At 32.5% G+C, this 17257-nt stretch overlaps 4 protein-coding genes across 7 annotated transcripts; 2 read left to right on the top strand and 2 right to left on the bottom strand.

Moving 5' to 3' along the window:
- Positions 1-1695: 1695 nt before the first annotated feature.
- LOC114753160 (branched-chain-amino-acid aminotransferase 2, chloroplastic-like) lies at positions 1696-15362 on the top strand. 4 transcript variants are annotated; one of them, XM_028941829.1, is made up of 9 exons: positions 9162-9315; positions 9619-9795; positions 9933-10064; positions 10171-10266; positions 10386-10502; positions 10772-10870; positions 11692-11804; positions 12287-12422; positions 15331-15362. In XM_028941829.1, exons 1-8 carry the CDS (start codon positions 9205-9207, stop codon positions 12399-12401), a joined length of 960 nt encoding a protein of 319 aa, XP_028797662.1. In that variant the 5' UTR covers positions 9162-9204; the 3' UTR covers positions 12402-12422; positions 15331-15362. The 4 variants fall into 4 exon arrangements, with proteins under 4 accessions (XP_028797663.1, XP_028797664.1, XP_028797662.1 ...); XM_028941830.1 differs by lacking the exons at positions 9162-9315; positions 15331-15362 and adding an exon at positions 1696-1705 and having other exon boundaries at positions 9316-9795; positions 12287-12513; XM_028941831.1 differs by lacking the exons at positions 9162-9315; positions 15331-15362 and adding an exon at positions 8787-9054 and having other exon boundaries at positions 12287-12513.
- Positions 4556-5723, bottom strand: LOC114753168 (pathogenesis-related protein 1-like). The gene is made up of 3 exons (XM_028941841.1): positions 5622-5723; positions 5264-5308; positions 4556-4969 (listed from the first exon to the last, which is right to left on the bottom strand). The coding sequence occupies exons 1-3, from the start codon at positions 5721-5723 to the stop codon at positions 4556-4558; spliced, it is 561 nt and encodes a 186-aa protein (XP_028797674.1).
- On the bottom strand, positions 6777-7316 carry LOC114753167 (pathogenesis-related protein 1-like). The gene has a single exon (XM_028941839.1). The coding sequence runs from the start codon at positions 7314-7316 to the stop codon at positions 6777-6779; it is 540 nt and encodes a 179-aa protein (XP_028797672.1).
- Positions 14412-17108, top strand: LOC114753161 (branched-chain-amino-acid aminotransferase 2, chloroplastic-like). Its single transcript, XM_028941833.1, has 6 exons — positions 14412-14550; positions 14694-15002; positions 15331-15426; positions 15521-15637; positions 16458-16570; positions 16756-17108. Exons 1-6 carry the CDS (start codon positions 14443-14445, stop codon positions 16868-16870), a joined length of 858 nt encoding a protein of 285 aa, XP_028797666.1. The 5' UTR covers positions 14412-14442; the 3' UTR covers positions 16871-17108.
- Positions 17109-17257: the final 149 nt, after the last annotated feature.

Below are 17257 nucleotides of genomic sequence, written 5' to 3'. Positions count from 1 at the left end.
AGATGGAAAGTCATCGGATGCCACTATATATAGAAATTTATTAGAAAAAATAGTTACAAACGGAGAAGATGGAATGCATTAGGCTAAGTTTTTTTCCTCATTTGTGTGCTTCTAGATTTAAAATTATACTACCTCTAGTCTTTAATATAATAATTTATTTGACTTTTATTTTGATCTTAAATATAAGACTCCAATTTACTTTGTCTTTTGTATTTATTTATTTATTTTTAATATAGTCATTATAATAATGGTAGTTCTAGTCAATACATTTGATTAGCAATGATATTTTAAAAAAAAAAAACAACACCTATTGGGTACAAATAATTAACTTAACTAGTTTTCTTAATCTATTTAAATTAGTCAATTAGTTTTTATATTAAGAACAGAAGGTATTATATGAAATAATAGGATTTGAATGCTGTGGCTGCTTATTCCTCCAATCTTACTACGGGAGCAGGTCTTGGCTGGCGGCTTTCGTTTGGTCGTTCGCACAAGTGGGAGAATATATAAAAGAGTTAATAGAATCTTTATTCCTTCAAGTTTATCCTATTTTTTGTTTTAGTCTCTCAAATTTCTTTTCATTTATAATATTGGCCTGCATAATTTAATAAAAACTTGGACTACTTTACACCTTAAGATATCAGAACCTATAGTTTGAAACTTTAGATACTAAAACCAAAATAAAGGCAAGCTTAAAAAACTAAAGATTATATTAACTCCAAGAGATAATAATTATACTTTGTTTATCTACTTGTTATTTAGTGGTTATATAATAAGACAACTCCAAGAAGTTTAATTACAATATGTCATCCAACTTTCTATTTTAAAATTGTATGTATTATTTAAGAACGTTATACATAAACATTAAAATTTGGCAACTAAAATTTGAGGCTAACTTGAATAACTAAATATATACTTTAGCTAAAAATAATTAATATTTTAGTTTCATAGCAACAAATATTTTGTATACAAAGCCAAAACTTAAAAATAAAAGAACAATATTATTTATAACCTATGAATAATACTACTCTTATGAATTTTAAATTTGATATTCATATTGATGTATGTGCTTTTGGACACTAATCTAGCATGCCTGAACTAAATTGGGCAAATGGATTGCTGTCTTAGTAGGCGATCAGGTCAACTTGTGGGTAATACTTTAAGCATACCGTTTTAAAATTGTAACCTCTGTGACATGAAAACATTTATATTTTAAAAATTATTGAATCTGCTTAACTGTGAATAGTTAAATATTTGATTCAATACAATGTGAAGGTTATATATGCATAATCGCAAGATAGAACACGTCATGTACAGTGGAGAGAGAGTCCGATGCTTGGGGGGTCGTGTACGTAATCGCGTTGATATTAAAATGAATAATTAAAATGAAAAATTAGCAAAGAAAATTTGAGGCACATCCTCTAAATGTTTTTTTTTTATAATAATTATGGGAACAAGCCATATGTGATAGTTGTTTCTTATATTAAAAAAAAAATAGAGGGAGTAATTTCTTTGTTGCATATAAATATATTTTATTTTTGTGGGAAAATATTATACTGATCACAATAACTTTTGTATCTACACATATCGTCAAAATCTAAGGATTAATAATTTCTTCTCTTTCTTTAATTTTGGATATATACTTGTAACACCAACAATTGTACTAACAATTTTTAAGAATAATAGTTTCTCCAATATTCTGTCCGTTTATATTGTGAGGTCATTTTAGTTATCGTACACCAACCAGAAAAAGTAGTTACATAGTTAATTATCCGAATATACGAAGAATAGACTGTATTTATTAATTATTATTTAATAAGACAGAATAATAGAGGGCAAGTAATGTTTTTATTAGAAGTATTTTTATCACAATATATTAATTATCTACAAAAAAAATGTAAACATAATACTTTACCGAAACGACCTTACGAGTGGAGTAATTAAGATATTGGCATTGCCATTAATTAATTCATAGGGAATAGGTCCAAGTAAACATCTCTCTTCATTAAAAAAAACAAAACAAAAAGTCAATACAATGACTTTGACCCCAAAAAAGACAAAAACCCGGCAAGATATGTAGGTATAATTGAGTAGTAATTTTAGTCACATGGGCCATGGATCTTCAAGGACCAACATGTTATTCATTAAGAAAGGTTTTGTCTCAAGTGGTTGCTGCTTCTAAAGCCGCCGGATTATTTAAAAGACTATTATTGGCTATGCGTTCTTAATTGAATTGTCCTTATTCAATTAACTCAAAGTCATGATTTACTTTCTTTGACGGAAAAAAAAATTATAGTACTCTTCCGGTTCTTAATATAGGATCTAATTGAGGAGTTGATATTGATCTTATATGTAAGACCTATTTTACATGTTTATCAATTTTTTTTCAAATTAACCATATTGATATTCTCTCAATAACAATCAAATAGGAGAGGAAGTAAGAGGGTTAGTAAGATACTTATGATGTTTTAGGAAAAAAAATCATATTAACTAATTTAACTAGTTAATTTAGTATTCTGGTCCTTTTTAATCGTCACTTATAGGAAGGGATTTTGGTCTTTTTTATTTGTTACTTGTAACATTTTAACACTTCATTTCCAATTCTATCCTTATTAATTAAGAAAGACAATTGTAAAAGAGATCATGGGTGAAAAAATATATTAGCTATTTAATAAGGGTAAAAGTGAGAGACAATGATCTTTTTGATATATGAGAAACTACTACAAGTGACAATTAAAAAAGATTAGAGTGATACTCAAATTAATTAATTAAGTCTTACATTAAGGGCCTGGGAATTACAAGATAGTAGTTGCTTTGACTGGATTTCTTATTCCTTATAAATGCAAGAAGTACACCTTTAATCCTTTTTACAACTCACGTTTTAGACAAAAATTCAAAGTTCTAAAAGATACAGTTAATTAAAATCAATAAATATGTTTGAGATTTAATTCTTCTCAAAATGCCTGTTTTTTTTGGCCATCACAAAATGCCTTTAATGATTTATTTGACTTTATGGTTGTGTATTTGATTATGACTCAATTATGCTAACTTCATGACTGTAAAATAAGAAAATTTTTAATAAATACAAAGGACAATGTGTAGCTGTGCTTTACATTTAGAGCTTTTTTTTTAAAAAAAAAAACTCTTATTTGTTTATCATAAAGAGGTCCGGAATTAACTAGAAGCTGAATTAAACTTGACAATTAGTTATGAGTTATTAATTTACTTCTCTTGTTAGTGATTGATAGATGCATTTTCCGCATGATTTATGCCCCCTCTCTATATATCCAATAATTGACCTTAAATATAATACTAAAATATAAACTAATTTAAATGCCTATTATTAATCATGCATTCTTAATTGAATTGTCGTTATTCAATTAATTAACTCGAAAGTCATATATAGGTCACTTCTTTGATAAAAGAATTACAACATAATTGCCTACTTGGAATTTCTTATTCCAGAAATATGTAAGTACGCCTCTTTCTCCAAAAACCCAAACATAATTGCTTTCAATGAGTTCCGTCAATATTTCCATATATAACGTATTATCCTTTGTCAATTTAAAATATATAAAAAATTAAAACAAGTTGTATTATTTACAATGCAAATTACTAATATTTACGCATAAAAACTTTAAACCCCATTAATTTTGTCTTAAAACGAAATAAATTCTAATTTTACCCAGAATTAATATATACTCTAGATATATATTTTTAATGGCTTGTTCCATAATAATAAATAAAGAACACGTGTATTCATGTAAAAAGATTAACAATGTAATTTATAAATAGGATAAAAAAATACTCTCATTTTTATAAATAGGATAAAAGAGTATAACATTATATTACATATTAGTCTACAAGTTAGATAAATTAATTTGAAAAAAAAATGAAAATACAAAAGTCAAAAGTGCATTAAGGACTTATATTTAAAACTAAATCCAACTCTTAACTAACTCTTAAATTAGAGAGAGTAGGAAGTAAAGAGGAAATGTGTATATTTTTATTGCGAAAGAAAGTCCTTAATTTTCTAAACACGTTCAAGCTTCTTGACAAGTAATTTTGGTGTCCAAAGGAACTTCTCTTCTTCTTTTTTTTTTTTTCCTTTTCCACATCCGTTGTTACTTTATCTTTGAGGGCGATGGTTTCCTGTAAAGTGAATATGAAGGACGAAAATGCAACAACATAAACTCTATTTAGAGACACCAAATTTAATAAACCAAGAATTAAATCTGATATATAATGAAGTCCCTAAATGAATTCGTCGTACAGAGGTTGAACGACAACCACAGCCATCATTATAATCCTATAAATGGCCATTATACAAACTCTAACAATTAACCAACACTGAACACATAAAACCAAAATGGCAGTAGATAGATAATTAAAAACTAATTCGTTGAACGAAATCTCTTAGTTATTATTCTAACTCATGAGCCGTACGTTTTCTTTTACTCATAAGCCTCATCTTGCTGATACATAATCATCAGAAACTCAGAATATAATCATGAGCTTATTATATATATAGGGATGAATGTGTATATATATATGATCAGTAAGGCTTTTCGCCTTCAATGTTTCCCGGAGGGTAATAGCTGCAAATCACGAACATCCAATTGTTCTTGCACTTAGCCTTGGCACATCCGACAGAAGTGGTCTTGCGGCCGACCACTTGAGTGTAGTGTCCACATTCCCACTCGCCGGTCTTGCAAGTGTTGGTTTTGTAGTCGTAGTCCGCCTTCTCGGTGCACCAGAATTTCACGGCGTCCGTGCCTTCCATGTCCTCGTAGTTCATCGCCAGGTTCTCGCCGTAAGGCCCCATCGAGTGCTCGAACTCGCACTTCTCGTACCTTGAGTCGGCGTATTTCTGGGCGTATTCCACCAGGCTCTCGTTCCACACCAGCGGCGGCACACCCACCTCTGCTCGTGCCTCGTTGTGCGCGTCCAGCCACGCCTTAGGAGTGCTCTGAACACCACCCATGAACATGATGAACACAATGTTAGGGTCTTTCTATGCAAGCCCTACCTAGCTAGAGTATAATCTAAAGAAGAAGATATGCTAATATTTTTGTAGTCTAATGATATAAAAGCTCTTTTGCAAATAAGAGATTGTGGGTTTGATTCGGCTTGTAATCTCATATTGTTATTGTCTATCCTTTGAATGAAAAAACAAGAAGAAGAGACATACACAGTGATTTCCAATTGAAGAAGCTAAGGTATTAACCCTAAATAATAAGAGAACAAATATGAAGAAACTTACGCCAGATCCAGCTGGTGCCCTGTGTTGAGGCGGGTTCTGTTGATCCTGAAAAAAATTAATATTTGGTTACTACATGTCATCCTATAATATACTTCAATCTTAAATATCAAACTCATTTTATAATATAAGTTACGCTATAAATTAAAATAAGTCTTATATTTAGAATCCGAGGAGTATTAAATTCTCGGCGGTGTAGTAATTTATTAATACATAAATAATGATTCTAATTAACTCTGACGGAATAAACTTGTAACTTTCTTAATGGCCTAAAAACATCTCAGAACTTGCAGATAACTATAAAATGAGATATTGTCAATTGAAAAAAATGAAAATCATTGTGAGCGTAACAGGTACGTACTTCATCCTGGCCGCGGGCTACGACAGCAAACGATATGGTGAGTAAACAGACGACGACGAAGATGGCCAGAACATTGTTAAGGTTTGATGATGAGGACCTCATGTTTTATTCCTTTTAATTTGTTTGTGTTGTGTTGTGATGGGTAATAGGGATCGATGGATGAGATAACCATGTTGCACTGGGGGTATTTATAGGGGTCTATTCTTTGATTTCTATATTTGGGCAGATCAATATATAGTCTTAATCTGTTGTAATAAGTGGACAAAATTTGTGTGGAAAACCTCTTCTTCCTCGTCTCCACTAATTAATTTGAATAACTTGGAAATAAATAAAAATTTTTTTTAGTGAAAGTTGAAAATAGAATGTAAAATTCTCAGAATGCATAAGCCTATATATGATGTTTTTCACTTATATGCATTACAGTTTTGAAATGAATCATTCTATTTAATAATTACAAATATTTTTTTTTGTCAATGAAAATGTAAAAAGTGCAGCTTCTTATAAGTTTGCGTGCGTGCGTGTGTGTTTTAATATATAACCCCTGGCAGAAAAATATTCTGTGGCTTGTTGGGAAAGCAAAATAAAAACCATTAATCACATTTATGGTCGATTTTCTCTAGTGTTTCTGGAATTCAATATGAATGGAGAAGATATTTAAAAAAAGAAAAATATTACTCCTCTTCTCCTTAATGAAAGACCTAATTAGAGAGTTATTGTTAATCATATATATAAGATTTATTTCACATATTTATCAATATTTTTAAAAATTAACCTACTGATATTTTTCCAACAATAATCAAGTAGGAGAAGAAGGGAGAAAATTAAAAAAATATACTTAGAGTGTTTTAAGAAGAATATATCATATTAACTAATTTAACTAATATCTTTAATTTACTCAAATTAGTTAATTAGGTCCTACATTAAGGACAAGAGTATATGAGATTTTCAGTTTAATGCTAACCCAGAAAAAAATAAAAGCAAAATGGAAAATGAGGCAAGCCATTAGCCAATCTTTTGAATATTACATATCATATCATTCTTTTAACTCCCCCCCCCCCTCCAATTCCGTTCGCGTCATTCTCTATACGACAATTATTCAAGATCCCGTAATTATGATTAATTAATAATATAGTACTAGTATGATATGTATGCAAATTAATAGTGATTAATAATCATGCCTCTATTATATGGCCGCTGGCCTTCAATGTTGCCTGGCGGATCATAGCTACAAATCACAAACATCCATCCATTGTTGCACTTAGCCTTAGCACACCCAAGACGAACAGAATCCTGCCAAACGACCTGCGTATAATGTCCACACTCGTCGTTTACGCACTTGTTTGACTCATACTCATAGTTGGGCTTCTCCGACACCCAGAAGTTGACGGCGTCGGTGCCGTCCATGTCACCGAAATTCTCAGCCAGGTTCTCGCCGTAGGGTCCCCCGGAGTGTTCCAATGCGCAGTCGCCGACCCTCTTGTTGGCGTAGCTCCGAGCGTAGGCCGCCACTTTGTCGTCCCACGTGATCGGCGGCACGCCCACCTCGGCTCGAGCCTTGTTGTGAGCATCCAGCCAGTCTTGAGGCGAGCTCCCGGCTAGGGCAACGTAGGATGTGGTCAGTGAACATATGAAGAAGAAGATGGTGAAGTCATTAATAATGTTGAGGTTTGAACGTGATGATGAGGAAGCCAACATGTTTGATGTTGGTTCTGTGTTTTTGATGTTGTCTGTTGAGTCGGTTTGTTTGACGACGGAGGAAGAAGGAGAGCTGAATTTATAGAAAATAAAACGTGTAGTAATAAATGCAAAAATCATATTCCGTTGGTGATCATAATAATCTTCTGTTTTCGGACTTAATTTGTGAGGATTTGTTACAAATAAATGTGATAGATTTATTCCATTTGTGTGGATTCTTTTCCATTTCTGCTTCATGCTCTTAATTATGGTATCCCACTGGAAATCGTTTTATCAGCCTATAATAATATTACCTTTCGTCTTTAATATAAGAGTTAGTTGACTAATTTAAATAGATTAAAAAGTTTTATTAAATTAATTATTTGTAATAAATAAGTATTGTTTGACATATGCAACTATTACAAGGATTATTTAGAGAAAAAAACAACGAATATGAGAGACAAAGTATAGATATGGTCTTATATTTAGGATCAAATTAAAAGTTAAATTAGCTCTTATATTAAGAATCAGTCTTAATTAATTTGTTATTATGTCTGAGGAGATCACTTAGCTTTGCGCGCTTTTATTTGTTTAGGAATTTTCTCTCCCACTCGCACGTACGTTTTATTTTATTATTCAAGTTGAACTTCTTCGTTAATTTAAAAAATAATAATAAAAAATGTACTGCATGTGAGTCATTTAATTTAATATAATGGGTATATTTCATTTAAGTGAGCGAGACTGCAATTTATATTCCAATGATGCATGGGTCCTGATTGTTTGAAAGCATTACCGATTATCAGCATCAATCATATAAAAAAATAGTGAGGCATAGTTATTCATAACGAGCAAGGAAAAGAAAATTATGAGATGTGTTACATTAGTTGATAAAAAAAATCCCAAAAGCATTACATGTAAGTACATCGTAAGAAAATTAATAACAACTAAGTTCTAAAAATAATAAATAAATGCCAAAATACTAATCTTACGTTGTTTATTATACCTTAGCATTGCTGGCAATTATAACTTCAAGCATGTTTTCTTCTTCTTCTTTTTTCCAAAATTCCCTTTTGTCCTTTTCTTGGCCAGAGCCGTTAGTTTTTTTCCTTCAAACCAACACGTTTCAAAAAACTTTACTATGTATCAATCCAGGACGAAACTTTTGCTTTACCCAGTCTAAGACGCAACCGTTTTAAAAATATTTAAAAAAAAAAAAAACTCCTCGTTTTAAAATAATGGGCAAGTGAGGCCATGTTCGTTGTTGATCCAGAACAAGCCTTTGCTCCCAATGTCAAAAATATGCTTTCACGGTCTTACCTACTGAAGGATAAAGTTCGACTATTCAATTAACAAAGATTTAGCAACGGTACTGGGACAATAAAATGAGTTAGTGTTTTATAATACGACGAATTAAGATTCGAATTTCCTTATGTTTAGAGATTATACTAATCCATAGGGACTCTTTTATTGAAGGCAGTGCCCACCATTATATTGTTGCATCTACACCTACTTTGGTAGGTGAACAGGATTCACTGAAGGAAATAGGTAGCGTTCGTCAAAACACATGAAGTTGCTTACTTTGACACTCTTCATCATCACTCTCTGGCACACCCTTTTCGACTCTTTCCCTGTTCTTTCCATGCACAAAGACCATCATCATTTATACCCCCGCGCGCGCGCCCCCTTCTGCCTCATCATTCGTCAAAGAAGAAGTTGCAGAAAAGCCAAACGCAACTATGGCTCCGCCTTCTATTAATTGGTAATTGATTGATGTTATTGCTTTAACTTGTTCTTTAATTTTATATTACCCTTTCCTGATTGTGGGCTCCAAATTTGAATGTCTATCTGAAACAGCATTGAGGAAATCAATTGGGATGAAATTGGATTTGGCATAGTTCCAACGGACTCCATGTATATGATGAAATGCTCCACAGAAGAAGATACTTTCTCAGAAGGAACCCTTGTCCCTTATGGGAATCTACACCTCACCCCTTCTGCCGGAATCTTAAATTATGGACAGGTTATTTATTAAGCAGACATTATTCCTTCTCTAAATCATTTCTTATATACTGACATAACATGTTCTCTATATATCTCTTAGATCTCACAGTATAAGTGAGTTACCATAGCATTTTACAAAAGGTCACAAAATGGTATCATCACATGCTTCTTCTTTGTATCTTGTTTGAAAGCAGTGGATCAAAAGTAGACATTAGAATGATATTTATCCAAGGGTCATAGGATCTCATCTTGAACACGTACAAGTTCTGCAGAATGAAATGTATAATTAAGTTCTGCTACAAAAATAAATGGATTTCTGCAGGGAGTGATTGAAGGGCTAAAGGCATACAGAAGCAAAGATGGGCGTATAGTTATGTTTAGACCAGAAGAGAATGGTAGGCGCATGAAGATTGGAGCAGAGAGAATGTGCATGCCATCACCATCTGTTGAGCAATTTGTGAATGCTGTGAAGCAAACTGTGCTTGCCAATAAACGTTGGGTACGTACTGTATGTATAACATACGCCCTCAAATCTCTTTCTTGCTCAGATTAAATTTAATCTTCTCCCTCTTTCTGATTCATTTTATACAAATTAAAGAGATGGTTTGGTATGCTTGAAAAATTCTGGGACATCAGGTGCCTCCTCTGGGGAAAGGTTCACTGTATATCAGGCCACTGCTTATGGGAACAGGAAGTGTGTTAGGCTTAGTTCCAGCACCTGAGTACACGTTTCTTATATATGTCACTCCTGTCAAAACCTATCACAAAGTGAGTTTCAACACTTGAATTGATTTCACTCATTCAAATATTTGTTCTTTATCCCTTTCTTCCATGAAAATATGATAATACAGGATGGATATGTTATTATGTACAGGGTCCATTGAACTTGGTAATCAAGGACAAGCTATACAGGGCCATATCTGGGAGTGGAGGAACTGGAGGGGTCAAGAGTGTGGTTAACTATTCTCCAGTAAGCAAGCAAAAGAATAATAATATTAACATATTGTTTTGCATTATTTGATCAGAGATTATTACGTATACTTGCCGTTATTAAAGTATATTGATCGAATAATGGAATCGATGTTGAAGGCTTATAAGGCACTGAAGGAAGCGAGGGCTGAAGGGTTCTCGGATATATTGTACTTAGATGCAGCAACGGGAAAATTTGTTGAGGAGCTTTCTTCATGCAATATCTTCCTTGTCAAGGTATATATTGAAGAAAATAAAAGAGAAAATTAAAGACATATATATGCATGCAGGAAACCAATATATATTGGCTTTGTATATATTATCTCCAATCCTAATTATAAGACTTCGTTCATACACTACGAATGAAGTCTTATAATTAAGACCAGGAGTAGTATAATAGAAAGATTCATTGTTAGTATTTCAAAAATATTACGTTTATTTGGATAACCATGCATGGGATCTTCAATTAATCTCATAATAACAAACTTGTATACTATTTTGTGAAGGGGAAAGCTATCTCAACTCCAACCGCAGGAGGAAATAATATTCTGCCTGGAATCACCCGGAAAAGCATCATTGAAATTGCCATTGACTTGGGTTATGAGGTGATTTAATTTAGTTTCCTTTCGTATTAATATATCATCAATATATATATAATTATAATAAATTATATACTATTAACAAATTATAAAGAATAGGATTCATTTCTCAAATACTAGGAAGCATACAATAAAACTTTTATTTTTCCCTTAATTTTATTTGTTCTAGCTTTAACTTTGATAAACCCCTTGATATTTTGTTTCCTGACATAATCAGGGCGTTTAAAACATTATTCATATAACGCACATACTCATCACTCCCCATGGTAGGCTTGGTCAGATAACTCCTTGCCTGCTTAGTGATTATATCATTTTCTTAATAACAATAATATGACCTTATAATTTTTCAGCTCATTTTTCACGCCTGATATATACTACTCTTCCGCTTTTTAATATAGGACCTAATTGTTAAGTTAATTTTGGTCCTAAATATAAGACCTATTTATCATATTTATTAGTTTTTCCTAAATTGTCCCTTTTGATACTTCATCAACCACAATCAAGTAAAAGAAAGAAGGATGATATTAAGGAAGATGATTATGGTGTTTTAGAAAAAACATGTCACATTTTTTATAATTAACTAACTTACCTAACTTTCTTAATCTAATCAAATTAGTTAAATAGGTCTTATATTAAAAATCGGAGGAGTACTACTAAATAATACACATGTTCCATTAGTCCTGTACTGGGGAAATCCTTTGAAACCGCGAGGAAGGGATTATGAATGTGTTTCCACTTTTCCATGATTAAAACAAAAAACAAAAAAAAATTCACACCTTTTTGATGATTTAGTTTGAATAATAATGTCTATATACTAATACGTGTAGGTAATGGAAGGCGAAGTAGGAGTGGATGAATTAATGGAGGCTGACGAAGTTTTCTGCACTGGGACTGCAGTCGGTGTCAATCCTGTTGCATCCATCACTCACAATAATAACAGGTATATACATTCACTTGGACCCTTTTTTTATAATAATTTTTCTAATTTTTTTACGGGATAAAATAACATCCAATGTCCTGATATTATTTTTCAGTGGCATTTAGTATCCTAATCTTAATTATCATAATCCAGTTTCATGATACTATTTTCCTGATACATCTTCATCCAACACTCTAATCTTATTTATGAGTTAGGGGTGCTGATCCATTATAAATAAGATTAAGATGCTGGATGATGTACTAGAAAAATAATATCGGAGTGTTATATGTTTATTATTTTTATAAGGTAATACCTTCAGTCCTCAATATAAGATCTTGTTTGACTTGACTTTAATAATTAGAACCGGAAGTGGTATTTCATAAGATATAAATTTTAATATTATCATTATTTAATGTGTTTTCTAAACTTGGCTGTTTAACTTTCTCAAAGAATAGACCTGAGAATTTCCGAATGCTAATTAGCTTAAACATGGCGAAATGCAGAGCTGAATATAAAACAGGACCAGAAGCAGTTTCTCAAAAACTCCTCCAAACTTTAGTTGGTATCCAAACAGGACATATTCAGGACACGAGGGGTTGGACTCTGCAAATTGAATAAGCCATCGCATTCAGTATTCTGGTCCCATAGCTATTATAAGCTTCAATAAATTACTTTTAAGTTAAAAATTATAGTTAAATTAGTTATGTCTTATACAATCTCAAAATTATGCTGATTAAAAATTATTAGTTAAAGAAGTTTGATTATTTAATTTGAAATTTTTATAATTAACTAGAAATATTAAGTTTTGTTCTGATAGAGTATATTGTACACATGATAACGGCTGCTCATCAACCAGAAAAAAAAAAAAAAAAAGCAATGCATGCTTCACGATGCTGTGTTAGACACATGGAATGAATTTGAATGGATGAATCGTGAATGGTTTTGGGGGGGAAAAAAAAGACAGATTGATTTTGCGGATGGGAAATTAATTTTTTAAAAAAACTAAGTACGATTGAATAGTTGGCAAAAAAAAAAAAAGAGTAATAACAATAGTTTTCTCGGGTGAAAAGTAATATGGTTATAATTAAAACTATCAATATTCACTGATTGATGAGATGGTAAGAAGAAAACACAATTTTGAATTCAGCACCCTAAAATATTTTGTAATACAATTTTATTTTAAGTATTACAAAATATATTTTAAGATGGTAAATGTACTTGAAAAAAATATTAGTCCTTCAGTCCTTAATATAAGACCTAATTATTAAGCTGATTTTAGTTCTAAATATAAGACATATTATTTATATTTATCAATTTTTTCTAAATTACTCCTATAGATACTCCCTCAACCATAATCAAGTAGAGAAAAAGGAGGGAGAATATTAAGAAAAATGATTATGGTATTTTAAGAAAAACATATCATATTTTTTATAATTAACTGACTTACCTAACTTTCTTAATCTAATCAAATTAGTTAAATAGATATTATATTAAATATTGAAGGAGTATTGCATAAACCACAAAATACTTTAAGTTGTTTGGACTAAAAGGTGGTAGGTGAACCTTAGACTAATTATAGGATGTTCTTAACTAATTTACAAAAACTAATAAAAACACAGTTAGAAGTATTAGTTTAATATATATAAATGGAGGATATGTTTTTTTTTTCCCCGAGAAAACTCATAAACATTTCATTAATTTTTCAATAAAATGTCTTACACTTTTAAAGCATAATTTTTAGAAAATGTCTTATAATTTGAAAGTACTCAATTTTTTGCCATAATTTAAAACCGAGGAAAATCATTATAAAATTTCAACAAAAAAAAAGGAATATAATCAACAACAAAAAATAATATAAGTAAGTAGCGTCATTTTTCACACCTAAACTCGTGGATGTTCACTTGTCACATTCTTATTTCATTGTTACATTATTTTCATAGAACTGCAAAGTAATAACAACCGAGAGTGGGTAGTAGTAGTAGTGCCCAGTCTATCTCTCCCTCTTGGCCTTCACTAGCATGCAACCCCACCCACCGTTATTACAATCTAAGCAGCCACTGAACCACAAAATAACACAAACATACATACATATATACTCTCTGTGTGCGTGTGTATAAGAACAATCAGGAAGGTTTTGAGTTTGGGTCAGATCGAAGATCAAAGAAGATCAAAGTGAGCTCCATATTTATTTTATTTTCAGAGAAATTAAACTATGTCTTCTTCTTCTATTCCTGCAACTTCCCAAGCCCTTGGGTAATTTCCTTTTCCTCTGACTCATCCCTCTCATTTTCCCACTTATATATTTAAACAAATTAAACAAAATTATTGTTGTTCTTTATTTCCCTTTTTATTTTCAACACTTGACAATAAACCTCTTCAAACTTTTAAATTGGCCCTCATAGAAAAATTAAAGGGATTAATTTCATTATCATTGAGGTACTTACATGAATATAAAATTTTAGAGATTTTTTTTTTGGGGTCAAGTTAAAAAAAATTAAGAAATTTGGAAATTAGTTTGGTATTTTTTCCCCTCCCAAAAACTTGTACGGAAACATGGATATTTAGTTATGCGAGGAAAAAAAACAGGGGAGAAGGAGGAGAAAACTGCAGGAAGGTGAAATGGGAGGAACTTGGATTCCGATTCTTCCCAACCGATTTCATGTACGCCATGAAATGCTCGCTTGGTCACCATTTCTCTCACGGTTCTCTCACGCCCCTCTCAAGCGTCTCCCTCAACCCCGCTGCTTCCGTTTTAAACTACGCTCAGGTGTGTCTACTCTGTTAGAAACTGGCATTTAGATCTGAAACTAATTGAAAGAGACGAAATTAGAACGTCATTTTTAACACGGAGGAAATCAGATTTGTATTTGCGTCATTTCCGTGGAACTTGATTGATAGCGAAATGTGCAGGGAGTGTTCGAAGGATTAAAGGCGCAGAGAAGTGACGAGGGAAGAATATTGCTGTTCAGACCAGAAGAGAACGCGAGGCGGATGAAGATGGGAGCAGAAAGAATGTGCATGCCTTGCCCTTCGGTTGAGCAATTTGTTAATGCCGTGAAGCACACTGTGATTGCCAATCGTCGTTGGGTTCCTCCGCCAGGAAAAGGGTCTCTGTATATAAGGCCATTGCTCATAGCTAGTGGCGTTGCTTTAGGACTCCGGCCACCTCCTGAGTTTACTTTCCTTACTTACGCTTCTCCTGTCAATTCTTACCACAAGGTTTCTTTCTACTTCTTCTCTTCTTTCTCCCAAAACTAATTATATTCACATCATTGTTATATATACACAAGGCTTAGAGGTAAAAAAATACTACCAACAAGAGTTGGTCGGTTGTGAGTTCAAATCCTATTGTGAATGTGAGAATCTTGCTGGTGTGCTTCATTTGAAAACATTCATATGCATTGTTATACCCCTGGAAACTTTATAGTGTTAGACGAGTATAGGGAATGCTTCATGGATATTTTTCTTTGGCCGGCAGTTAATGAATAATATTGCACCTTAATCTCATATATACAAGTCTAAGCATTAACTGGAGTTGATGGTTCAGAGTCCACTTGACCTTAAAGTGGAGAACAAGCTGTTCCGAGCAATAACTGGGCATGGTGGAACTGGAGGGATCAAGAGCATCGCCAACTATGCCCCTGTTAGTATGCACTATATTAAACACTCCCTTCATCTTATATTGATTCGCCATTATCATCCAATTTTTCCTTTGATTTATTCCCCTGCTGCTGCAGGTCTTCAGAGCAATCAATGAAGCTAAAATACAGGGGTTCTCTGATGTCTTGTTCTTGGACGCTGCAACTGCAAATTATATAGAGGAAGTTTCTTCAAGTAATGTGTTTGTTGTCAAGGTATGCTAACATATCCTACTTTCTCAGTTTCACATCATTTCAATGGCTTCCAATCGTCTTTATCATCGGTATTTCATTGGGTTAAATATAAGAAACTCAACCAATGGTCTTGTAGCTTTGTCGCAGGAAAACTCTGCTTTAAATGGGAGGTTACAAATTCTATCTTGTTTGTAACATTAGGCCATTGGTGCCTACCTCTCTAAATTCAAAATATATACTCCTCCGTTTCTAAATATAAAACCCATTTCATAGTGCCCGAAGGAGTATGTAAATATGTGTGTGTGTAAGAAACTCAATGTTGTAAGATTTCAATTCGAGCTTTATCTATAGAGGAAATCACGCCTAGGTAATTAAGAAAGTCTTATAACCCCCAACCCCCAATTTCGTTGGATAATCTTTACATATATAGCTGATGATGCATGTGTAAAGAATGAAGGATCTTAATTATACAAATATTTTTATTTTAGTTTACTTCATATTTCTTTTTTATCTTGTGATGGAGGGTAACGTTATCAGCACCCCAGTAGCAGATGGAAGCATTCTGCCGGGGATCACACGGAAAAGCATAATTGAACTTGCCACCGATTTGGGTTATCAGGTGACTCACTTTCCTTCAGTTTCTCTGACAATTGACATATAAATTGATTAACATGTGAACTCACTATTAATTTATTGATTCTCCATAGAATTCTCTGGACTTGGTAGTCTTATTTCAGAGAATCCAGTGAACAAGTTTCCTGTTTTACTATATATTGTTGATGATTCCTCATGGCAAGTAAAACTTACAAAGGAAGTGGCTTTATGAACTATGTTGTTAAAGGTCATGGAACGTGATGTTGAAGTGGAGGAAACGCTGCAAGCTGATGAAGTTTTCTGCACTGGAACTGCCATGGGTGTCAAGTCTGTTGCATCTGTGACCTATAATAACAGAAGGCAAGCCAGTTTCGGTTTTATTTCTAAGTAGATTTAATCAATGACGTGTAAATAGAACAAACAGATCATGATTTTGTTTCCCTTTCATTTTTTTCTGTTATTTTTTTTTTCCTATCACATGTTTTTAGATGTTTGGGGAATATGTCACAACTTGGTGTTAAATTCCAAAACTTCCAATCATGCAGAGTTGAATACAAAACAGGAGCTGACAGTGTGTGTCAAAAACTGTATGACACCCTGGTTGGTATTCAAACAGGACTTGTTGAGACCACAAAGAACTGGATTGTTCAAGTAGACTGAGCAATGAGCGTTACCTTCATTATATGGATTTGATTTTGGAGATTTGCTTATTGACCTTTGATGATTTGTACATTATAGGGAATGAGGAATAAAGAAAAATAATAGAGGAAAATTAATATCCCAAATAGTTTATTTACTGTTTTATTATTAACTTGTCTCTTTCTTTAATCATTTGGTGCTGAGTGCTATGAATTCCCAACCTGCGACAAATTTCAAGAGTTTGTTTCAGGATTTTCAATAGTTTCTATTATACGTCAACTGTATCTATTCATTACGTGCGCTCCATCAGTAGGGGTATTTCAATTAGCTTTTTAGAAGTGATTTTATATAATACAAGATAAATATATAAAAAGAATTTTATCTCAACTTATATGAAAAGATTTTCTT

The sequence above is a fragment of the Neltuma alba genome, unplaced genomic scaffold (genome assembly GCF_004799145.2).
Source record: "Neltuma alba isolate B1F8T4 unplaced genomic scaffold, ASM479914v2 tig00007746_pilon, whole genome shotgun sequence".
Classification (NCBI taxonomy): domain Eukaryota; kingdom Viridiplantae; phylum Streptophyta; class Magnoliopsida; order Fabales; family Fabaceae; genus Neltuma; species Neltuma alba.
The sequence above is the reverse complement of the archived record's forward strand: the minus strand, read 5'-3'. Positions and strand labels throughout refer to the sequence as shown.

Bases quoted from the DNA above. Each gene is read 5' to 3' on its own strand.
- LOC114753167 (XM_028941839.1), bottom strand. From the start codon at position 7,316: ATGTTGGCTTCCTCATCATCACGTTCAAACCTCAACATTATTAATGAC.
- LOC114753168 (XM_028941841.1), bottom strand. From the start codon at position 5,723: ATGAGGTCCTCATCATCAAACCTTAACAATGTTCTGGCCATCTTCGTC. The intron at 5,309-5,621 runs GTACGTACCTGT...AATTTTTTTCAG, and splicing joins TAGCCCGCGGCCAGGATGAA to GATCAACAGAACCCGCCTCA. The intron at 4,970-5,263 runs GTAAGTTTCTTC...GGTGGTGTTCAG, and splicing joins GGGCACCAGCTGGATCTGGC to AGCACTCCTAAGGCGTGGCT.
- LOC114753160 (XM_028941829.1), top strand. From the start codon at position 9,205: ATGTATATGATGAAATGCTCCACAGAAGAAGATACTTTCTCAGAAGGA. The intron at 9,796-9,932 runs GTACGTACTGTA...CTGGGACATCAG, and splicing joins TGCTTGCCAATAAACGTTGG to GTGCCTCCTCTGGGGAAAGG. The intron at 10,871-11,691 runs GTGATTTAATTT...TAATACGTGTAG, and splicing joins CCATTGACTTGGGTTATGAG to GTAATGGAAGGCGAAGTAGG.
- LOC114753161 (XM_028941833.1), top strand. From the start codon at position 14,443: ATGTACGCCATGAAATGCTCGCTTGGTCACCATTTCTCTCACGGTTCT. The intron at 15,003-15,330 runs GTTTCTTTCTAC...TTGATGGTTCAG, and splicing joins CTGTCAATTCTTACCACAAG to AGTCCACTTGACCTTAAAGT. The intron at 16,571-16,755 runs GCAAGCCAGTTT...CCAATCATGCAG, and splicing joins GTGACCTATAATAACAGAAG to AGTTGAATACAAAACAGGAG.